General features: G+C 47.3%; 1 protein-coding gene across 3 annotated transcripts in view; it reads left to right on the top strand.

The window, feature by feature from the left end:
- The window catches only part of NBN (nibrin), a 325,485-nt gene extending 301,179 nt beyond the window's left edge, over window positions 1–24,306 (top strand). For all 3 annotated transcript variants that reach the window (XM_086965975.1, XM_086965973.1, XM_086965974.1), the window contains exon 16: window positions 23,164–24,306. In XM_086965975.1, coding sequence (XP_086822101.1) covers window positions 23,164–23,197 — 34 coding nt within the window. In that variant the 3' untranslated portion in view covers window positions 23,198–24,306. The remainder of the gene's footprint in view (window positions 1–23,163) is intronic.
- Window positions 24,307–24,831: the final 525 nt, after the last annotated feature.

The following is a 24,831-nucleotide window of genomic DNA, read 5'->3' as shown; positions in this document are numbered from 1 at the left end:
TATCCAATGTTGAAAGCAGATAATTAGAGGTGATATAAGTATGATCACTCTCTATATTGCTGTGAAGGGAAATGTTGTGAGTCCGTTATCACACTCTATTATATTCTATAAAAACAGCAAATTATCGACACTTGTATAAGGATTAACAAATCTCTAAATTGATTTGCAATGTTAATGTGAGCTTAAATTCGTACCTCTATTATTTCTAAATCTCAATTCAAAACGTCTATTTGTTAAAAAACAAACATTATAACTCCCATATTAAAACGGATGACAAATTTACACTAAACCATATATATTATCCACTATAAAAACAGGAAGTACGAGTAGAACGCTAAATTGCTGTGTAAGTAAACAACATTCCGAGGGACCTTACCCCAAAGATATAGGTCTCTTTAAATTCCAAAACGCCGGTATATAGATCAAGTATTTTCGAGTAATTCAAATGTCTTTCCTAATAGCGTCCCTGTGCCTGATCCTGATACATCCTGCAGCCTTGGGACAACATCTGATCGTGCAACGAGAGCGGGTGCATGTGAAAAAACAAAGAGTGTTTGTTTAAAAAAAAAAGCAGACACAATCAATACGCTTACCCGCCCGCTAGACCACTACTACTAAAAATAAAAAGGAGACCAGCCTCCTTTGTTAATATTCCATATTTGCGAACCTACCGTTGAGTATGTCAGTATCTCTCACGGTATGTATCCGTCTATTCCATTGGCAAAGTAAGCTCCGCACCCGTGAGGCCGTCATTCATTTAAACTCACCCGGCCCCGGATGCAGAGCTAGACAGAGAGAACGGACTCACACAAATGAACTCCCTTGTTATTTCACTATACTAGCCACCATTTTGTAGTTGGCAGAGACTAATAAGTATCATGATATTTTAACCTTAAAGGTATCGAGAACAGTTTGAATTTTAGTGCCTTGTAGCCCGGTGGAACCACTCTTGCATGCGCTCCACTCTCAACTTTATGCATTATACCTGGCTGTCGCTGCCTTTAGTGTTTTTCCTGTGCTGGTCGTCTTTGCCTTTATTGCTTTCTTGCACATCGCTCTCGCTGCCTTTATTGTTTCTTCATGCCTTGTTCATGCCTTCTTTAGCGTTTCCCCTTTGTATTGGTGCTGGCTTTGTGTTCAGCTGTGGCGCAGTATCTCTTCTTTCGGCCTCACCAGTAGATTTTTGGTGGGCTTACAGACTGTTCTCCTCTGTAGGGTCTTCACCTTCTTCGAGGGCCTCAAAAGTTTCAATTGCACTTTGACTCCACATACCCCAACTGTAGACTCCTTCTTGGGGCGCACGTGGCATGCACAAGCAGTTTGCTGGAGCAGGGCAACCTCTCAGTGAGAGCAGTCTTGTATTCTTGGGGGCACTTTTCCCCTATCTCATCGCCAGTTGTAGCGTCCGCCCTAACACGGGACCATGTAACAGACCACCCCACACAAGGAGCTCTGGTTTGCACATCTTTATTGTTCAGCATGCAACCGTTAATTGAATGCACTGTGTCAATTCAATTCAATTCAATTCAATTAAGCTTTATTCAGTCATAAAAGCACATCTCACAATCATTAAATATTTAAGATAAACGTTCATAGTTAAAATATCCAAGTTAAAAGGTAGGATTAAATAGCAAAAACACCTTATGGTAAAAATTTAGTTTACATAAAATCCAAACATAATTCAAGTCCCAATAATTCACCTAAAAGGCAGCCTCCCAGAGTTCGAATGACATGCTTTTCCTCAACCGTAGGGCCTTTTTCAAAAAAGTAGATACCCCCCAGGCCACGTGTTCAATCTCTAAAAGTTGTAAACGAACAAGTGCTGGACGACATAGCCTAAGGCCCTGCTGTCTTAAAAGGGGAAGTAACCAGACTTTCCTTACTTGTTTAAAAAACTTGCAAAAAAAGACTAGGTAGATGGTGGACTGCTCTGAGTGGGTGTCACACAGACACGGAGGTAACACTCTTGACCAATCATTCGTTTTGGTGGAGTCACTAGTCTGTGTACCATGCCAATCTGAATCTTATCAACAACATTCTATCATGTCCACTTGGGACAAAATTTAAGTAAGGTTCCATACCCAGAGAATTAAGCCTTAGCTGGAGTTGGATAACTGTAGGTTTAGAGGCCTCATCTGCTGTTCTAACAGAACCCAACATTTCGGGGCACTCTTTCTTCAGGGTTTTCCTTGATACTCGAGCCATAGAGCTGGGATTTGAGTAAAACTCTGGGTGTCCAAGATCGTTCATAAACCTATAAATAAACCTAAGCCAGGGTATCTACAGCGCCCCATCCAACTTAATACAGTCAAGCAGGATGTCTTTATTTAAGTGGGTCTGCTCTCTAATCCAGATCCTATGCAATAGGAGAATTGGCTCAAGTTTGATAAAATCTGCCAAATACGGGAGGCCCAACTCCTCATGGCACACAAAAGAAGACGTGCCTGGAGGGACAGAAAAGATATACCGGAGGAAAGCGTTTTCCACAGTTTATAATGGAAGGGAATTTGCAGTGCCCCATACCCCTGCCCCGTATATCGCAGCTGAGGTACACTGGGCCTCGTAAATTTGCAAGAGTTCAACGTGCGGCTTCCTTCCCAGTCTCTTTGCAAAAGTAGCCAAAGCGCGGGTTGATCTACTAAAACCCCGTCTTTTCTGCTCAATTGCTTGGGTCCATGTGTCATTATGACTAAAGAGGACGCTGAGATACGAAAAAGTAGTTGTAGTTGCCAGCTTCCCATAATCCAGATATTTTATTTATTTATTTATTTTGAGAGTTTCATATAGCGCTGGCTAGACCCAGAGGTATCAGAGCGCTTTACATAAGGTTCCACAGAAATTACAAAATTACATAATTTACATGTTACATTAGTTACTAGAAAAACATTTCAAGAGTGTAGAAGACGAAATAAATGGAGCTTAGAATGGTAAGGGGGTGGGGTAAGGGGTAGGAGGTAGATAGGATGGAGAAATAAAGGAGTCTGCCCAAAGTCCGGCTGGGTAGGTGACGGCCGAGGGGGAAGGCCACAGCCCATCTCCGCTTTAGCCATCAGGTAGCTCCACCGGGCACCAGCCAAACAGCTAGGTCTTAATGCGAAAACAATTAAAGAGCAAAGAGGAGGGATAAATGGAGCGTAGAGGAGAAAGGGGTGGAGTAAAAGGGGTAGGAGGGAGAATACAACGGAGAGACGAAATAAGTTCTGTCCAAAGACCGGCTGGGTAGGTGACGGCTTAAGGGGTAGTTCACTGCCCATCTCCTCTTTAGCTATCAGGTAGCTCCATCGGGCATCAGTCAAAAAGCTATGTCTCCATGGTCATAGGTAGGTACACAGATTCCGTATCATGATGGGTAGGCCGGATGGAGGATGTGTTCAAGGCATGATTAATTATGCCCAGGTGCCATCTTAGGGTCAGGCGGGCTTGGGTGCTTACTGCAGCCTTTTCTGTTGTGAAAAACCGGCTTCCAGAGGGTTTAACCCCTTCACTGCTGGCCCATTTCCGCCCCTGTGCTGTAAACAAATGAACAGGGGCGGGCCATGACGAACCCCAGCCGTCATCAGCACACGAGCACCGTAGTGCATGACGGCTGGGGTTCGTCATCAGCATGCAAGGGGTTAAACCACCCTCTGCCCCGCTGGCGTAAACTCGGTGGGCCAGCCCATGTAGCCCTGAGTGGTTCAAGGGGCTTTTCTTCTTTCTGCTGTCCGGTGAGGTGAGATGGAGGGAGTGGGGTTGGGGGGGGGGGGTACTGCAGGGCTTGGGCGGGTGAACGTCATCTGCCAGTCAGCAACCTACACCCCAGTTCCTCCCCCTACCAGTGGGTGCACTCACCTGTAAAAGTCGCTCATGGGATGTGCCCAACTTTTCCATGTGTCTTCTGTTCTGACGCTGCGAACAGCGCTAAAAACGGCATCTAGCCGCCATCTTGTTCCTCCAGGTGGATCTAAAGTCTGGTAACCACCCTGCTCATGGGCCACGATTCAATTCCCCATTAAGCGCGGCAGCCCGGGCCACTCCAGTATGCACCTGGGGCCTCAGGTTCAGCCGCCAGCTATCGGCACGCAATTGCGCGTCTCCTTTATCCCAGTCATTATCAGGTGCCTCCGCTCCTCAAACTGCGTCGTCATAGGTCTTCCGATATCGGAATTCAGTGATTCTGGATCCCTGCAGCAGATTCACTGTGATTCCTCGAGCCCGCAGCCAGCCCCCGCGGGGGTCCGCACCTGCAATCGTGCCCGGCAGCGGCACCACAGAGCTCCCTGGACCTGTCTCCGGTCCGTCACTGGCAGTTATGCCGCCATCTTGGTCGCAGTAGTCCGGCTGTACCGGTGCGCTGCATTTGCGCACGTTGGTGCCCTCGGGCCGCGTGATAACCTCCAGTGTTCTCCTGAGGACCTCTCATCACTGGATTTGGCCTGTGTGAGTTTTTCGGACCCTGTCCGCCTCCAGGGTAGCAGGATATTTACGGGTCGGTCCGGAGCTACAGGCTCATGCGACCGTCATGACCGATACGCCCCTGTCTGCAGAGGGCAGAGATGGCCCTATGAGGAAGCATGCCACCAAGGGGAAACCCGGGTGGGTGATGAGTATTTGAAAGAGAAAAAAAATCTTTAAGTTCCTTCAAGGGTCATTTTTCCTCCTCTGACACGGAAGAAACCCTTTTTGGTTATTTGCGTAGGTAAGAAAAGGCCTAAGTTGGAAGGTAAGAAGTGCGTAAATTGAAACATTTGGGGATTAATAGTGCCTTCTCTTGTTTGACCAAATGGTATGATCCTGGGCAGATATTATACTTTGCCCGTAATGCTCCGGTTTCCAGTAGCACAGTTCATTGTAAAAGTTTTTGAAAGATTATTCTTTAGGCCCAAGTCAAGCATAAAGGTGTTAAAACTGGTCAGGACCCTTTGTAACCCATTACCTGTGAATGCCATTAAAACCGCATCATCTGCGTAGAGGAGGGCCGGTATAGGTCTCCCACCTACTTGGGGAAAATCATGCCCACTCTTAAGGAGTGCCTCAGCCAGATCATTGATGTATAAATTAAAAAGAAAGGGGGCCAGGACGCAGTCCTGCCTGACCCCTCTTCTAACAGGAAATCCTGCTGTGCACTGGCCGTCCACCCCGTATCTTACTCTGGCTGAAGCTCCCTCGTAAAAAGGGAGCAGGAAGGCAATAATATTAGGATCCACACCAAGGTCGGCAAGAGTCCCCCATAACTTTGCATGGATTACAGAGTCAAATGCTGCGGTCAAATCGACGAAGACTAAGTATAGTCTCCCTTTTTTGGCTCTTGTGTATTTCCCAACGATCATTGCCAGGTTTAAACTCTGTTCCAGGGTTCCCAAACCCTCCCGAAACCCATACTGGAGATCGGACAGAACATTATTTTCTATAGCCCAGTCCTGTAGTCGCTGCAGGACAACTCGACCTGCCACCTTCACCATGGAGTCAAGAAGGGAAATTGGTCTATAACAACCAGGATCTTGGCGATTTCCCTTCTTTAATATTGGGACAATGATGGATTCCGTCCTAGTCTTTGGGAAGGTGGTACAGTCACTAACGTTGACCATATGGGTTAATAGTGGGGCCCAGAGAATGCACTGTGTCACAAAGTTAATTAACCACACCCAATCACACCCCCCAGATTACATAATACTTGTAAGGAGACAGCTAGAGGCTTCATACACACAAACACAGGACATGACAAGTATAAATCTAATACATTAAACATTTCCACAACAGATTCCTAAAAGTGTTCTGACAGAAAATAAGGTCATTGCATTGGATTTGTCTTTCTGCATGTTTTGTCCATTAATATTCATGTATGCTTTTTGAGGTGGGCTGCAAATAAGTGGGGGGGGGCGGGTGTGCCTGTGCATACATTTGTGTGTGTATGCACAAATGAACAAACAAGTGAGTAAATCTGTTTAGCGCAAGCTTCCATCTAAGATGTTTACAATTTTGCAATTCACCATATTTCAAGGAATACTCCTTAGAAATCAGTGCAAATCCACCAATGTGTGTGTATCTGGGACCATAATAATTAAAGTCTCCTCAACCACAACGAGCGTGGACTCCTCCTTTCTGCTCCCTGGAGGCCCTTTGGTATTACAGAAGGGGTTGCAGATGCTTTCACGACCTGGTCTGTAACACAGATCGCGCCAGCACACATTTTGATCTTAAGGCAGAATTCCCTTATTTGCAAAGGGGCTTGGCCAAAGGCAAAAGAGAGAAACACGTTCCCTATTCACCCACACCATATTATGGATGGACGTAGGCGCAGAAGCAAAGAGGCCATCAGGGGGCACATTGTGAGGCACATCTCTCTGTGTACCACCTGCAGGTGCCCTTTGAAGGGAGGGGGGGGGGGAGTTCTCATGGACACCTCTTAGACATCCCCCTGCAGGTAGGTGAATTCACTCACTGCACCACCTGCAGGAGATCCCGGTCTCCCTTTGTAAAGGAGGCTGCGTGGGGACTTTAGCATGTAAGACAGAGCAGCTGACACTCTGCGCCTGCCCGAGGCCACGCAGTGGCCATCAAGAGGGCGGGCACCTAGTCAAGGAGGGCGGTCCCGCCCCCAGTTGCCTGTCCGGCACATCCGCCTCACCGGTTGGAGGAGGCGGCCTGCCGAGAATCTCGTCCGGGCAGCGGGGAGGGGCTTCATGGGTACTTATGCCACGGTGCCCTTCTCCTGAGCCTCTTTGCCGCCCGGACGCCGTTGTGTTCTTGCGGGACACTCTTTTGTGACAATCTCGTCGTGTTGAGGTGAGCGAGGCCTTGGGCCTACCCTCTTCCCCCCCCCCCCCTTATCGTAGCCGCCTGCTCCCTCCTTGTGAGGTGTGAGCCTGGCGAGGCGGCCCGCTAGAGCGGGCTGCTGTGGGGGGGGACGTCCGGTTTTCATTCCGGTCTTTGTCCTCCGGTCAGTGCGGGCCCGGCCTGTACTTGTCGGGCCCCGCGGTAATTGCTATACCGAGTCCCGTTTTTTCCGAAAGGTTTGGGCGTCTTTGTGTGAACTCTCCGGCGTCAGGTGGCCATGTTTGTGTGGTATTGTGGCGGCAATTGTATGCTTTACAAATATTGCATTTTGAACCTTTTCCCAGGTTGTGCGTGTGTGCGTAATGTTGTGAATCTCTCCCTACCACCTTCGCCTCGTCCGTCCCCCCTCCTCGTCGGCTTATTTTCCTCGCATTCTCTTTCGGGGTGCGGGCGGGTCCGGGAAGCCCCGCGTGGTGGGACTGTCTGTGGGGTAATGGTTTTCCTGGCAGTCCGATGCCGCTCCCCTGGCCGATCCTCCCCGATCATCTGGGCTGTGGCCGAAGGGTAGGGTAAGCGTTTTTTTCCCGTGTGTACGCTTAGCCATGCTCTTGTGCATCTGGCGCTTCTGATTGCTTCTACCCGGGGCCTGAGCTGGATGTTTATTCGAGACCTCGTGCGTGCTTGTGCGCAGTGCCCTCAAGTACTACGCGCTGTGTGGTATTCTAACGTGTACATTTATTTACAGGTGGGCGCGTGGCCGAGCGGTCGAAGGCACCGGTTTAAGGCACCAGTCTCTTCGGAGTCGGAGGTTCGTATCCTCGTGCTGCTTGGTTTCTTTTCGCGTGGAATATGGCAAAGGGTTAGTGCATGCTTTGTGGTGCGCGGGCTTTCAGGCGAATGCTCAGACTCTTTTATGGATGTATTCATGTTGATGGGGGGAGATGTGAGTGATGAGCCATTTTTACCCGCATCATCATTATGCACGTACTGTGTATTTTGCTTTATCAAGAAATGCTATCGTTCATTCTAAGTGTTTCCTTTTGATCGCTTCTGACTAAGGGATCTAGAAGGCTTAATTTGGGCCCCGGAGTGGGGCGGCATTTGTGACTGGGGCTTGCTGAGATATGAGTGTGTTGTCCTCATATACACCAGTCCTGCTGGGCTGGCCAGCGGTCGTGGCCCCCATCTCAGGCATCGGGCTGAGAGGCGTTTTTGCTCGCATGAGCGCTAGGTTTCTTTGCGCTTTCTCGGTTTCAGGGCCGAGATGTATGTTGAGGCTTGCCATAATTATGCGTGATTGTTTGGTTTTATGATCTGTTTTGGTTTCATGGTGCCTCATCGGTGCCTCAGGGCACAGATATCCTTTGTTGCCCGCTTTGATTGGGGGCGCGATTCCTAATGCAACTACTGTTCTAGTGTCCTCCGCTACTCTATGCCTTCTGACGGAAACCACTAAGTCTTGCTGTTTAATCGGGATATCCTTACGTCGGGGTGTTAGTGTGAACTCACTGTTTAGGAGTTAATGTGTAAAACTGTCAAGGTTCATTTTCGAGTCGCTGCCGTCCCTTTCTTGTTTACCTACCAGTGTGATGTTTGTGAGACTGCCGTGCAAATGTATAAGGTTTTCGGCGGTGAGGCGGCGCTCGTGGGGGTTTTTCTTTCATACGTCCGAGACATTTATGTTGAAGCAAGGGTTACATAAGTTCTTCGTTAGTGGGTCAGTTATGTCTGACGGAGGTATTGTAGCACAGTGACAGCATAGGGGGCCCCGAGGGGCTCATTTTCCGGTCGCGGCGCAGTTTTGGGTTTCGGCTTTGGCTTCACAAAATGTTCGGCGGGCATACCGGTGCCTCCGCGGGGCACTTGTCCTTGTCATTAGGCTGGTGGCGCAGGGAATACAGAGACCGGCATCGCAGCTCTATTGCAAAGAGACTTGAGTTCGATTCCGGGCGGGGGTGGGCAGATGTACCCCAAGTGACACCAAATTAGGTCAATTACTAAATGATAGCAAAAGGCGACGCTTAAGTATCTTTCAACATTCCTTCGCCACGGTTTAGTATGGCGGCGCGCCTTGCTTTTCCCGATGCACATAGGATGGGCCTGGGGCAGGGCAGGGCTGCAAAACTCTATCAGCAACGCTAACATTGGGCGGCTCCATTTGGTTATGGTGGAGTTGGTCCAGTCTGCGGCACCATCTGCCTCGGGGTTCGTTGCCAGCAACCATGCACCAAGCTCCCACCCCTATGTCTTTTCGGGAGGCTTGGCTGTACATTTTCGTGGTGTAATAGAACATCGCACGGTTAAGAAAATCTGCTTATTTGTCGGCGCACTCGTGCATAGGCCGTCCTCGCGTTTTCTGCGGTGCGGCTTCGTTCCCGCTGGGGTGTGTCAGGGGTGGTGGTGCCAACCCTTCGATTACTCGAACCATGTCTATCATTTCTCTCCACCCCCTGCCTCCGATGCGACAGCCATGGTCTCCATGTCGGGAGGCGGGTCGGAGGCTTCGCATCTTCCTCACATGGTGCGTTTAGGAGACCCTGGGCGACTACACATGTGTATTCAGCGCCGGGCCAGCGCTGGAGTTTGCGTTCGGCAGTGCGGTCCACCTGCAGTGGCAACGCTCACTTCTTTCTAGCGCAGACTTTCCCGCGGGGTCGGAGCGTCACATTAGCAGTAACGATACCTGAGGAGAAGATTTAGTGGACATGTTTCTGTGGCATATGTCACACTACGTGAGGTAACAGTGACATCTGTGTTGGTATCTAGAGCATCACGACATCGTGGGGTCGCAATCGACACGGTGCAGAAGGTGAGCATGGGTGCAGGCTTAGTACCTATTTCCGGGGGCCGCATTGCACTTGCAGGGGCTCCCGGAGGTAGGCGTTTCAGCCCATGTCCCGCATCGTGCTTACGCGCCATCGGCCATTGAGACACTAGTTACACTAGCGGGGTACTCGGCAACATAACAATAATTTCCCCGAGCCCCCCTTTTCTAGACTCCCTTGCTGGGGATTCATCAGGTCTTGCCCTTAGCTGCAGCAGTCATTTCCGGTTATTGTCCGAGGTACCTGCGTTATGGAAAGGACGAGTTATTCATTAAGAACTGCACAATACGACTTTGCATGTGGGATAACAGAGCATTACTGGTTTTAGCGGGAGGGTCAGCAGTGACTGTGTTAATCGGTAGACCTGTACTCTTGCATAGTCTCTCCTCACAACGGTTGTGCCTTGCTTTCAAGTCTCCAGGAACAGGTGTGAGGGTACAAGCCTTATACGTCACCAGTATCGTTCATCTTGTGGGATGTGCCGTGATGATTTTCCACTTCATTGTCCCCGGTTCCCCAATTTGCATATGTTTGGGAGCACGGCTCAGTGGGAATTCGACTTTGAATGCGCAACATCCTGTCCCAATGGTACCTTGTTATAAGTTGTCCTATCATTACACTGCAATGTGAGGCTCGTAAGGTGACAAATGACATGCTCACGGTCATATTATCCAAGATAAATTTTGGATATTCTGTCGGCTTCATCAGGAGTTTAGCGGAATTTTTCTCTGTCTGCGTTGGGGGGGTGCGAATGCTTCATTATAGACAGATTCTTCGTAGCCCTGCTCCTAGTTCTAATAATCTATTCTTTGTGTCCATGTCTTAGCTGGTACCTTGGATATTGTAACACCCCAACCTTAACGGAAACGGGTAAGCCACATTATTCGAACAAGTGTTCCCTTGGGGGGTCGTAATTTACCGGCTCTGAAGATAATTTTCCCTTCCCGACCACTTTTTTCATCATCTCAGCGTCACTTATTCAGACCTTATGCCCATAATCTTAGGACTTTACCCCTCCCCCCCCCCCCTTGGTATAAATTGAACCTCCTGATTTCGAAATTTTCTGCGACTATCGCCGGTCCTATTTGTGTTAGGGAGGTTTATCTGCTGTGCTATGGTGGATAAAGCCTCAGTGTGCCTTTGCTAAGGAAATACTCCAGTGCCCCCCCCTTTTCCATCCCAGTGTTTTATTCTGGTTTAATGTGACACTAAGTCCAGGGACATTATGGTTTTGATAGAAAGGAAACTATGGTGGATAGGTGGCCTGTTCAACATTAAGTTCTTACTGTGGTTACTCCTACCCTTCCAGTACTCGAATCCAATCAGTGAGCTACGCAAAGCTATATTGTTTGCTTGCATTTGGTGTGTGTCTACCATAATTTGTTATCCGGTGTGTTGTAGCACTGTCCAATATAGTCTTAATTTGCATATTTCTTACCTTTCTTCCTTGTGATTAGCAAATTTGAAGTTATGTTTCCTGCAGATCAACAGTTGGTTATATTTTGCTTTATTCGTGCAGTGTGTAGGCCTCGGTCCCTCCTAGGCAGCACTGGCGATGGCTCTTCGAGGCATGAGGCAGGCACGATAAGGGTATGATCCCCCGCCCGCTTTCTGTCCATCTTTGTTTGGATCTCTCTTTTGGGTTTTAGCATGAGTTGCAGATGAGACCCTAGTTTGTCCTGCTCATCCGTACTAGCAATAGAGGTTTAATGACTGCTTTTGCCCCTTGGAAATTCTGGAAGTGGTGGTGACACTGGTCTCTATTATAGCCATGGTACTCCCTTATCAAGCTATAGATCAGCATTGCAGGCAGTGATCTCAACGTTGTGGGTGGCAGTTTGTCATCGGCATAGCATGTGATAGAACTGGTCCAAGAATATTATAGCAGGATGCTGGACAGGAATTTAGAATAAGACCTACACCTGTTCTTAGTCGAAGACGCTCCCTCCCTGAGACAGGCATAATCTAGAGCGTAGCTGCGGCAGGTGCTGTGGTTCCTAGGACACTTGATTCCTCCCCATTGTTGAAGTGCGAGTCCTGCCCAAAGTAACCAAGGCAAAACGCAGCGTTAGATAGTGCTGCACTTCGGCACGCGTTACATAAGTAACCTGACGCCTGGGCAACGCACGACTACTTTATTTTGATAGTTCTGCCATGTATCTGACGCGCAGATATTCTTCAAAGAAAATCCAGTATCTTTTTTATGTATTATGATTTTCAAAGCACTTACGTACCTTGACCCCATTCACCACAAAGAGGTCTTCATCCTAATGGTTAGGCATAACGGCCGGTCTCTGTTAGTCCATTGCTAACATGCGGCGTAGTGCTGGACATTAATATTCTTATGTCATGTCACAAACAATATAGACTGGTTATGCCACTTTCATATTCGCAGACGTTGTCTGCTATGTATAGGTCCTCGTATTTACTACAGTAAGTTAAACGGGAGGCTTGCTATTATTTGAATGTCTTGGGGTTTAATTGTTTGATAGCCCAGGCTAAGTATTGAGTTACACCTGTGAAATCTGAATGGATCTACATTAAGACTCCTCCCCCCATGGCACCTCATTCGAAATACTCCTCTTTCCAACTAAGCGTCCCTGTTAGACATGTTCTTTTATGCCAGACGATTTTAGTGGGGTGGCTATCTCAGGCTACTTCTGAGCTGAACCCGGAAGGGTTTTCCGAATGTTGAATTATTAACTAGGGTCAAAAGAAGTGTGTTAAAAGATGTGGCCTGGCATGCAACAAAGAGCACCAATCACAGGTTAACAGGGAGCGCTGCATTACTGGCAACCACTTGTAGCTGAGAAATAGTACTTGTGCACCCTCGATTACGGCACATGTGTTGGTCTGCCATGCTTGGGAGGGTCATACGTTTTAGTCTCCCCCCCCCTTCTTTGGTTCTCCTGCCTTCTTTATCCTAGGCTCTGGGGCCCGCTGGCAACTCACCCGCGGTCTGCAGCCTTCAGTGTAACACTCTATTCAGGTATACAGAGAACAGCTGTGGCTTCCACAGCCCGAGCACGGACTGCCAATAATCGTTTGGGGTGGGCCCGAGAAGTCTTTTAGGAATTCATGCATTATCCAGGGGGGGCAAGTGTTCTCGGCTGTCCCCGTGGCTTTCAGTTTGCCTCTTGTAAGACCACTTCGCTAGTCACTCCAATATATGCTTTTGCGCACTGCAATAGACTTCTGCATCCTGTGGGGGATTAGTCGCTCAAGCGTAATCTTGCAGTTGATTAATTCCTGTGACAGCGCTTGTTTTCCGGGAGAGAGTCTCTGCAGGGGGGGCCCTTCCCATCACCTGGTCTCTTGCCTGGGATAGTCTTCCCTAATGGGGCAGAGGGACTGTTCCCGGGTGGTTATGCCCATTGGTGTCGGAGTGGCTGGTATTTACCCGTGCATGCCCCTGCGCAGGTCAGCCTAGGGGGCTCTCTGTTGCAGGCACTGCGGTCCCCGGGAGGTGTTCGTAGTTGGCCTTCAGTCCAGCTAACTTAACGGTATCATTGTCTGCAGCCGCTTCCAGCCTAAAACCCAAGGGGGCAGGGGATACCGGCTGCTTGAAAACAGACCTGGGTATCATTGGCAGCATGTTGCGCGAATACGAGGTCTGGTGGTCTGAAATAGTGCCTAGGAGACACTGGCGGGGCGCTAAGTCCAACGAGGCTATCGAGAGAGCAGGAAGGCGCATAAATGCGGCCATGACAAAGTTTACGCAGCGCAGTGGGCTGTGTTTCATTAAACATGACGTGATTCTGGAAAGGTCAAGGGGTACTTCGAGGAAGATGGTGTTCTCCTCACGCCTGTTGGCTTGGACCTCTTTCTGCTGGACTTGAAAGAAGCACTCATGAGCAGAGGTTGCAGGTAGAATAGGTAACAATGGTGGGGGGCCTGTGCGGCAGCGGTGACCACCGCACAGGCTGTGGCGGAGTTACGGGGCGATCCGGAAGAAGAGAGGTGCAAATGATGTACTTCAGCGGGCACATAGGGGTGCCAGAGCCTAACCTGTAACCTCATGGGAGGTGCAGGAATCCGTGTCGGCGCCCCAGTAGTCCTTCGGGCGGTTGTGGGCCTGTGCAGCCGGGGGTTTGCCTAGTCACGCCCAGCAAATGGGTGTGTCAGTAATTAATTCTATTATACAGCAGTTGGGTGGTTCGCCACTGTGCTGTTTGGCTCAAACAGGCGGACAGGTGGCGAGAATGCGGCCTGTCCTGGATCGCCCGTAAGCTAACCCACCATCTTTACATATGTTGTATGTAAATAAATCCTGCAGCAATTTTTTACCCAAACTTCTAGTTGTCTGTGTTTCCTTTGCGGGTTTGGGTATGTGGGGCGGGGGAATGTTATGTAGCCCTGAGATGACTATGCGCCTGCCCGAGGCCACGCAGTGGCCATCAAGAGGGCGGGCACCTAGTCAAGGAGGGCGGTCCCGCCCCCAGTTGCCTGTCCGGCACATCCGCCTCACCGGTTGGAGGAGGCGGCCTGCCGAGAATCTCGTCCGGGCGGCGGGGAGGGGCTTCATGGGTACTTATGCCACGGTGCCCTTCTCCTGAGCCTCTTTGCCGCCCGGACGCCGTCGTGTTCTTGCAGGACACTCTTTTCCCTCCCTTCCTCTTACCCAGAGTGTCAGTAGTAGGGGTTGGGGGGCGTTTTAATGTGTTTGTTTTTTGTTGCAGGCGGAGTTACGGGGCGATCCGGAAAAAGAGAGGTGCAAATGATGTACTTCAGCGGGCACATAGGGGTGCCAGAGCCTAACCTGTAACCTCATGGGAGGTGCAGGAATCCGTGTCGGCGCCCCAGTAGTCCTTCGGGCGGTTGTGGGCCTGTGCAGCCGGGGGTTTGCCTAGTCACGCCCAGCAAATGGGTGTGTCAGTAATTAATTCTATTATACAGCAGTTGGGTGGTTCGCCACTGTGCTGTTTGGCTCAAACAGGCGGACAGGTGGCGAGAATGCGGCCTGTCCTGGATCGCCCGTAAGCTAACCCACCATCTTTACATATGTTGTATGTAAATAAATCCTGCAGCAATTTTTTACCCAAACTTCTAGTTGTCTGTGTTTCCTTTGCGGGTTTGGGTATGTGGGGCGGGGGAATGTTATGTAGCCCTGAGATGACTATGCTTTTCACTATTGCCCTACCCACAGGGCAGCGACATGTGAGCACCCCATTATTTGTAAAGATATGTATATGTATTACTTGTTATGTAGGATCTGTGATGTTGTTATTAATATGTATCGGTCAGGGTTGGATTGGGATTGAAAATTGGCCCGGGCAGGCTAAAAGAAAGTGGCCCACATTTGCATATTGCCTTGCAAAACACTGCTTCAGCGAAATGTTATTTTAAAAAGGGGTTGGGGGGTTAAAAAAAATGCACGGACTAGGTTACAGTGGTGAAACACCTGAAAACAAGTGAGGCCACTTTAGCTCAGCCACCCTACCCAGCTCAATATGCACACATTATTTGGCCAGCCCAGCGAGAGAAAGGGAGTGACACCTCTGCCATTGATAAGAGGAAGGTAATGAACGCCCATCTACCTCCAGAAAGCCCACTCAGGCGCCCACTGGGCCGCTGGTGGCATTGAAAAATACAGAAACAGCGCAAATCGGCCCCCCAGGATGCTAAAAAAAACAGCCCACAGCTGGAACTGGACACCGGCCCCTCGGGCATTGCCCGATTGCTCTCGTTACCAATCCGACTCTGGTATCGGTGTATTTGGATACCTGTCCTTGGAGCGGTCTCTCATCACTGTTGAGTTTGAATGTTTCATGGAGGGATGCTTGTGCATGTTTGTGTGCATGTTTTAACTCGTCTTTACTGTTATTCCCCAAAGCTTTTGATTATTTTCTTTATAACTGGCTGTTCCTAGCTTATCTCGCAATTCATGTCACACAGAGTAATGGACACTCGTGATGCAAGAGTAACCAGGACGTGCAAATTCGTATCTTTTCCAACACAGCCCATTGTTGCTTGTACCCGAGGCTGGCGCTCCCTCATTCTACCCTGCACTCAGTCTAGTGGTGCCGGGTAGGGTTGTTGGAAGGAGCTAGCACAGTTTCACACCCCGTGGGCCGCCTGGGTTGCCTCATGGGTTATTATTAATAACGGCGGCACACACTACGTATGAAAACCCCAATAATAAGTATTATAGTGTTGTTGTCACGTATCGAAATATTCTTTGGGTCCCGCATTTATTGTGTCTCGACAGTTCTTCCGGATGGTTTCCTGTGGAATCAGTCCACATTACTTCACGATGATTAATATGCTCAGTGTCTGGTTCGGCAGCGATGCGATGCGTAGTTTTATCCCCTCACCCACGAATGAGCACTCGTGCCTCATGAAGGTGTCGACGTGCCAGGCCTGCCTGTCGCAGCCGCATACCGCGGGATTTTGCAGTATCAGCATTGGCACAAATGGGCAGAATAAACATGATAACACTCTGTTTAAGGTAACGAGGTCACTGCTCGGCAGCACGGAGCCGCCTGGACTAGATGCAACACAGTGGAAAGGAACGCTTAACCCTGTCACGAGCGGCTTTTGCAGGGTGAGGAGGGGGTCGTGGGGGTCATTCATGGTACTTTCAGATATGGACGCCATTTCTTTCTCGCTTGCCAAGACGATGATGAAAAGTTGCTTGGAAACAGCACAGGCCGATATTTTACCGTAAGCGACTCAGTAACGTAATTCCTCACTCAAACGGTGACCTTTTGTTCACTATCTAATAAAAGAGTTAAGTGGAAGAGATGAGAATTATAATGACCTCAAAAGGGTTTCTCAGTTAAACAATTTTCATGCCGAAAATGTTAACTGTACTTTTGGAGCTCATCATAGAAGAGAATGGTGCAGGGTCTTCCATAACACACCATGTGCACGATTCTTCGCATATTGACTGGTAGTGGCCACGGAGAGCATTACATTGACAACTTGGAAACCTGGACGTGCAGCAAAGGTTGGGGTCAACAATTTCTCCGGAAAGCTTTCCCTGATGAGCATGACTTTGGGTTTATGTCGGGAGCATATACAATCTGGCTCACACAGAGGCTGCTCACGCTGCAGTGCTATGCATTGTGCTTCAAGCAGTCTCACCTACTGAGGTGTGTAGATTTTAAAACACTTTAGTTGTGCAAGCAATCTGTCTGCAATAAATTGCACATGACTTCCACTACACCTCCAACATGTACTACCTATATTAAATTACTTCCCTGCGTACCACGTGCTCCGAGAGCGTGTTTAAAGAGTCTGCAGCCCACTGGCCCAGCGTTCTTTCTTGCACTGTGTCTCCAATGAAGCCCATGTCCCTTAAAGGCACAGCGGGCACAATGCCACAAAAAGTTTTAAAGTGTGAAATCTATTTCATGCGGAACATGCAACGGTCCATAGGACTCCTGTGTGTTCTCTTGTTTCATGTATCCTGCACACACACTGCAAGCTTTCCAAAGGTGACAGCTTCCACTTTATGAATGTTTACGCCCAGCCTTTAACAGATTGGTAAATATTCAATGCTTGGCAGACGCAGGAAGGGTCACTAAGCATTGGTGCATTCTCTTGTGAATAAGAAAGCGGAGAGAGCGAGTGTTTGCCACTCCTTCTCCCTTGTAGTGTGTTAATGTGTGCATTTGCTTTGTAATGGCAATTGTATTTTACAATGTACATTTGGCAGTGCAAATCAGTATTTAACCCCTTGCATGCTCGTGACGGAACCTTTCCGTCACAAGCCACAGTGGTGCTGTGCTGGTGACGGAATGGTTCCGTCACGGCCTGGCCGCGGCACTTGCGCGGCGCTGATTTTGCGCCTGCGCTGAGCGTTCCATTGAGCAGGCGGGGCCGTGACGGAACCATTCCGTCACAAGCACAGCGCCAGCGCGGCTCGTGACGGAATGGTTCCGTCACGAGCATGGCGGCGACGCGCGGCCCCTCTCACCGCCGCAGCGGAATTACCGCCACGGCCAAGGGGTTAACACTCACAGTCAGTTTTAGAGGCATTTTTTTAAACAATACAAAGTAATTACATTTTTTAGGCTGGGTCAAACCTCTGATTACAAGCTGCTTAATATTTCTACTGGTTTTGCTACTTACTGCATCTTAAACTCCCTGTATCAAAACCTGCGGGACATGTATCAAGAACCTGTCAATTGTGACCACTCTTTTGACTCTACATGGTATTTATTTTGTACTGTTGACTCAGCTTCACTTCAACCTGTGAAATGTCATTCCCCTCTATTTGGGAATATATTCTTTATGGATAGACTACATACTCGAATAAGAAGGAACTGTCTAATACCCAGAAAAGTAACTTTTATTTCTGCTAAACAGGGGTGACACTGAGATATTGTGTCAGCCTTACACCAGTGTAACTACAGGGTCTTTCACCTAGCCTGCAACTGTGTAGGCTAACTCTCCTGATCTGCTTTTGTGGATGTGGGGTTTGTATGTGTGCAACAGAGAGAAACAGAGGGTAGATGTCTGGTAGGCTGGTGGATGTGGAGCAGGAGTCGAGGTATGATGGTCCGCTTTTGTGCACTGCATTATATGCATGTGTGAGAAATTTGAACTGGCAGCATTTGTGTATTGACAGCCAGTGGAGGTCTCTGAGGTGAGGCGTGATGGGGGTACATTGGGGAAGGTCCAGGACAAGTCTGGCGGCGGCGTTCTGGATGGTCTGAAGATGGTGGAAGAAATGCTCGTCGATTCCGGTGTAGAGTGCATTGCCATAGTCAAGCCTGCTGGTGATTACGGCCTGAGGAACAGGGCTCCTGGTGCTCTTTGGAATCCATCTTTAGATTTTTTTGAGGATGCGTAGCATGTGGAAGCAGGAGGGGTTGACTGCATTTACCTGAGCGGCCATGTTGAGTCTGTCAACTAATATGATCCCCAGGTAGCATGCGTTGTTGGTGGGTGGCGGGGCAGGTCCAAGCTCTGATGACCACCAGGGGGAGTTTTTGGTTTAGAAGTTTAGGACTTCTTTCTTATCCGTTTTGAGTTTCAGGCAGTTGGCTGTCATCTATTCTGCTACGTGGATCATGCACTCTGTGAAGTTGTATCTTCAGTCTTGGCCAATGATCGGACATACAATACATCCAAAAGTTTAGCCTGCAGAACGTCTGAAAGATTAGTCCCAAACCAAGCACTGAAATTCTCCCAATATCCAGCACAGATTTCCTTTTTTGAAGGGCCTCAGGCTACAAGAATGACAGCAACTACTGCGGCCAGTAGATCAAGCATGCTTAACTGCTGCTGCTCAATCTCCATGCATGAAGGTCTCGGTTGTGGAGACTCTGGTGCAGGACCCTCTCGATTTACTAAAACAGAAGGTCTTCCCAATGTAGTAGACTGATCTGTGGGCAAATGCTCATGCTTAAGACTTTTGGGTACCCATTCTCCTGCCCCAATCTGGGAATAATAAGATTAAGTGGGGCTTGTCTGCCCTGAATAAACTCAGAACTCGAGGTAGAAGAGGCAGTGGCAGTGACGGGAACGCATAACGGAGACCCATGTCCCATCACTGTCAGAATGCATTCTGAGTAACTTTCTTGGATGAAACTCCAGTGCTCACTGGGGTTGACACGCCACATTCTCTTGTAGGATCTGGAATGCTCGTCTGGAGGTGGTTTTCAACTAACTGCGGCGAACCCATCTCGAGCAGCCAGCCATCAAGATTCAACCTCTTAAGGTGGACAGTGATCACTGCCATCCGTTCTGTTAACACTCAAAGGGCAGAAGGCAGGCACAAGCCCTGATCCACAGATAACACCTGTAGGACAGCAGGATATGTGTGTGAAAATGCACGTCCTACAAATCCCAGGAAACCATCCAGTCTCATGGGCCCAGAGAATAAAAAATCTGAGACAGGTTGAGCATTTTGAATTTTCTTTCTGCAGAATGGCATTCAGTGGGTGGAGGTCAGTATGGGTCTAAGGCCTCCATCTTTCTTCGGTACGAAAAGGTAGCATGAATAGCACAACCCCCTCTTTCTGAAACTGGCATTGATGCAGTGGCAGCCTTGGCCACCAGAAGGTTGACTTTTTGCAGCAGGATTGCGAAATGGTGGATTTTCCTCTGCAGCTTTGACATAAAGTATGCGTGGACAATGTGTTATTCAAACTGCAGTTTGTCTGTGGAGGAAGGCCAGGAGAACAGTAACTTAAATCGCTGATGGCAACTTCTCTGGATCAGAGGTGCTTGTGGCTTACACCACTGGCCATTTACTAGGAGAATTGAGCATTGTGGAACCACTTACAAGGACATTTCCCCGAGCGATCTATAATGCTTGTCCTCTTAGTTTCTTTAACGTAGTTTTTGCTGCACATTTCATCATTTTAATGCTAAGTCCGCATTTTTGTTTTGTTCTGTCAAAATGTATTGCACTTAAATATAAGAGTATTTATTTTGTTATTTACCTTCAAAAAAGTACTGTGTCGGTATCAGCCACCTGATCAACTCCAGGTGGACTACTCAAGTGAGTCAGCAGATTCCAGAATCTAAAACTGTTTCTACAGAAGGATAACGTTGCAGAAGAATCTAAGGAAAGTGGTAATGGTTTTCGAGATGTTTCCCAGCATTCCAGTAAGCTACTGATCAGCTCTCATTGCAGCCTCTTGAGAGCTTGCAAGAAACGTCACTCCACTTGAGGGTAGCTAACTACAAAAGTGGCATAATAATGCCGGATGGTAACCCCACACTCTGAATTACAAGTACCGTGCTGTATCACACCACCATTACTATGTAGTTCTAAATAAATTACCCTGTAAAAGGAATAACGTAAGATGGAAGTAAAAATATTGCACGAGTCCCAGCATGTTTTCCCCATTTCCAGGACATTCACAAGGCATGAATTAAACCTGTTTGCAGGTAGAACTATACCCGGGTTTAACCGCCCCAGAGGCGGCTCCTCTACGTGGGCGCAGGAGCATCGTTCTACTGCTTTCTCGCAGTGCAAAAAGCAGAAACCTAAAATGGTATAAATACAGTTTTATTATTTCTGCTTCTCTCACTGCGAGAAAGCAGAAGAAGGGTTTGGTTGGAGACGGGCGGGTGGGCGGGTTGGGGAGGAGTGGCTAGCCCAATGGTTTGGGCCGACCAAAAGTGTCATGCACACTCCCCTATGTTCTCCATGTAGGCTGCTTGCAGCCTGCATGGAGAAAACGGCCTCCCCATAGACACCTCTGCAGTCGGCGTCCCAGCCAATCACAAATCTGCCATTGCAGCATAGGGATTGGTTTAGTGGAGGAGAGGGAGGCTGCCTGCTTCTGCTTCCTGTGTGCAGAGAGAGGAGACGCGACGTGGGACCTGAGGCAAATGTAAGTTTTGATTTTATTTATTAAATTAATCCTCCCCCCGCAAGTCATGGCAGGCGCGACTGAACCACCCCTAAGGATCTTGGGAGCAGTAACATCTAGAAACTTGTAATCCCGTTTCAGCCAGAAGTGGTAGTTTACGACCAGAAGGTATTACAAATTCACACTGTAGCTAGGGCTCCTTGTTTACTCAGAGAATTCTGTGTAAAGGTTGACTGCATCTCTCCTGAAATGTGTCATTTCAGAGGCAGGATAATCGTTCTCACTTGCCCTGCTATATTCCATTAAAATCTATTTATTTCTGGCGTGTGTCAGTAAATGTATATTGTAAATTTTTCTGTCCTGCGCTCTAAAATATCTCAATGAGTATGTCCTATTTAGGAACTAAGCAACAGTTTTGACATCTACATGTTTTTTCTTTCTCCCACTTGTGCTCCCCCCTCATTCTTAGTTTCAGCTGTCCCTAAACCCTTCAACCTCATTTATCTGTGCACAATGACTTATGTCCCTAACGTCTGCCGACAAAAGGGCCCTTAAGGAAATTGTATATTTATATGCAAACTTTGTCAGACAATATCTGGTTCTGGCTGTGGCGTCCCTGTGACCTTTGGTTTTTTGGTGAAGTTCTGGTTTCTTTTTGGTTCGGTTTCCTTGCTATAGCGTCCCTACGATCTTTGTTTTATTCATAGGATATATATAAATATATACATAGTTACAACGATATATATGATACGGAAGTCAGAGTTTCCATAGGGAGAGTGACTTTTGTTTTGAAAAAAACTTAGGGTCCTGTTTAACGAAACTTTATAAAAACTTTCCCAAAAAGTTAATCGACTCCAACTCCTTCCTGGAAAGTTTTGGGGTGATCCATCAAGTCGGAGCCAGGAAATAAGGGGGTCCAAAAACACTATATCTTTACCGAGAAAGCTTACTTTTTGTAATTTGGTGTAAATCTATTTAGACGTAAAAAAGAACTTAAGTTTAACAAAATAGTGACATCTAGCACAACAGGACTGCCATGGGACTCTTGCAGGAGTCCTTTGATACAAAACAGTAGGCATTCTGATTGGCTGGGACTGAGAGCTGTGAATTGCTGGTTGCAACATAAGTGAAATGTTTTGGCCACCAATGCAAGCCTCAGGGACTCGTCCCCGAGTCCAAAAAATAATGTAAAAACATATAAGTAGGCAGGGCGGGATTACCCTGACCACTGATCAATTGTCCAGGAGTTCCCAGAGGACTCCCACCTGGGACAAAATCAAATTTAGGTGGCCACAGTCCCTCAGGAGCCTACACAGCTCCAGGGTACTTTCACAGGAGGTCCATGGGACCGTAAAAAAAAACCACTAACGTGGTGTAGGGATCTGTGAGGTCCTGTATGGCTGCAGGAGGTTGACTGGTCACGGGGGCTTGGCCACCGGGCCTGGCCCTGTGGCCAACTCCAATCTGTGCAGCCATAGGCTGTGCAGGGCGGGGAATTTGCTACATGCCAGGGGTTGGCAGACTGCTGTCTGATTTGCAATGAGTATTTATCGGCCTTCCGAATCAACATTCCAATGTTTCTGGGTATCATCAGTTAATGTAGAACATGCCACTCTATGGTTTAAATGTTCTCATAGAATTACTGCACTGCAGCTATACTCATTGTTAAATGCTGTCTCTCCTGTTATAATGCCATTGTCCGTGTTTTAGATATATATCTCAAGGAGAGTACATCTATCAAAACAGTATGGTCCTCTGTAGTGGGTTACAATGCAATACCACCATGTGGTCGGTCAGGAAGGATAAAAGCCCATGTCCACGGGACCTTACATTTCTACTCCTCAACAACTACTATAACACGCACATAAGCTGGTCTACATTTCCCTCTTTGACGAGTTCCTTCAAGATGGATTCATGACTCTTTCACTCTCCTGTTCTGTCCCTGAAGCCATTCCTCGATGCGTCCTTGTGTTATACTTGTGTGACTTTAAAACCACCTGATGCTGTATTCAACTGTGACTCTTAGGAATCAGCTCATGTACCTTTTATAAACGTTATCACATGACAAGTAAGGCGACCTGATACCTTCAGGTCTAGCTAGTGCTGTATAAACAAAAAATATAACAATCATTTTTGACATTAATTTCACAAGAACCCTACCTGCTTGGAAACAGTGGGACAAAAGAAAGGACAACAGTGAAGGCACAGAGAGAAAATTAATGTGGACGAAAGAATGATTGTTTTAGCTGGAAAACCTAACAACCTTGACATATCTTCCTAATTCCACTATGTTCTCTTTCTTGCAGGTACAATCCCAAATCCAACAAGAAACGAAGATGAGAGGGCAAGGGAGGATAGGCCAAATGATCACTTCACATACGCCTCAGATGAAAATGTAGTTCCTGCCTTCCTTTGGGTTCATTGCCACGTACTCAAATTTGGAGGCTTTATGTTGAATTTGTTGATGAGAGTAAAAGCGAAACCACTGATACATCAATGTTCATTGTACAATACTGTAACTTTGTATATAAAATGTTTTTGTATTGGCGCCTCCCTAATACTTGTCTACCTAGTACATACAACCCTTCCTTAAGCTTCTTTTCTTTGCACTATTTATTTAAACCGAACCCATATAGGGTTAGAGTATCAGTAAATCAATTAAATTGATAATTTGCTTTACATTAGGTTAGGCACGAGAGGTCAACTGTCTTAAATTGGGTTTTGCTCCTGTTTCTTCGAGGCTCTTCGAAGCCAGAATACCTCTGTTAGCCTACTTGATTGAGACGGGGTCATGACAAAGGTATCTTTTGATCAGTCGTAAATGGCCACCTATTTCTGGTAACACAGAACCTCTCCATCATGCGATGTAGCGTAACTACACCCCCACTAACCTACTTGCATTAAGAGCCATAGTTTTACTCTGAAGTAAAATCCACATGCAATCACAGTGACACCCTCTAGTCATACAGCCTACTCGTGTTGGGACACCAATGTGCATAACCTCAAACAAACTCTTGCCAGCGTTTATAAGCACAGGCATGAGCATTGCAACCAACTAACACAAAGGCATACTTAAGGCATAGAGTCGAACAGTCCTCTTATTTCTTAACCCTGTGCCAAACACCATTAGACCCAGATCTGCTATGCCAAAGAATCCTACAACACATCTCACTTTCACATAGCAAAATACTCTTTTGCTACCACACTCACAAACATACTCATTGCAAACAAATCACCCAGTTATTCCATCTCAAGTTCATTAAAGAAATACCTTGTCACGGATACAGTTTCATTCACAGCCATGAACACACAAAGAACACACCTGGGGAAATGAATGACCATTCCAGACAAAAAACTCAATTCGTATTTTCTATTTATTTTTTTCAGCTTCTGTTGGATGGCGAAAATAATTGTGCATTGTTGTTTCATTAAACATCTTTAAAATGTTATCACATTATTCTCCAGTTTCTTTCTTATTTCAGTTGCATAGTATTGCTTTCTTTGAAACATACTTTCTAAATATGTAATTTTACCAGATTTTTTTCCTTACCTTGTGCAAAACAAATCCGTATGGTTAGTCCGTTGCTGGATTTTCTCAGAGAAATAATGCACACTTTTAGTGATAGGTTTGACATTTAGTCTTTTTGTCATGAATATTCAATGTATATCATGCTCCTACTAACAGAAAATGGCCTAGTGTGTTTCTAAAATCTTTGTGGGTTATTGCACGTGCTACAGTTTAATCCTAATGTGACTATTCATTTGCAAAAAATACAATGGAGATCTTGAGTAATAACAATGAAAAGTAATGATGAAATCCAAACAAAACTCTGCGTCAATGTAGGTAATATAAAGCTGCACAATATACGCATACCTTGTAATTACAAGGTTCTATATTCATCTAAGCATTTTTGAGTATATAAGTAGCACTACGGAGGCAATATATTATATACTCTCAAATGCAGTTCACTAGC

Source organism: Lissotriton vulgaris, chromosome 4_1 (assembly GCF_964263255.1).
Source record: "Lissotriton vulgaris chromosome 4_1, aLisVul1.2, whole genome shotgun sequence".
NCBI classification, from domain to species: Eukaryota; Metazoa; Chordata; class Amphibia; order Caudata; family Salamandridae; genus Lissotriton; species Lissotriton vulgaris.
Note: the sequence above shows the minus strand (reverse complement) of the source record. Positions and strands in the feature narration are given on the sequence as shown.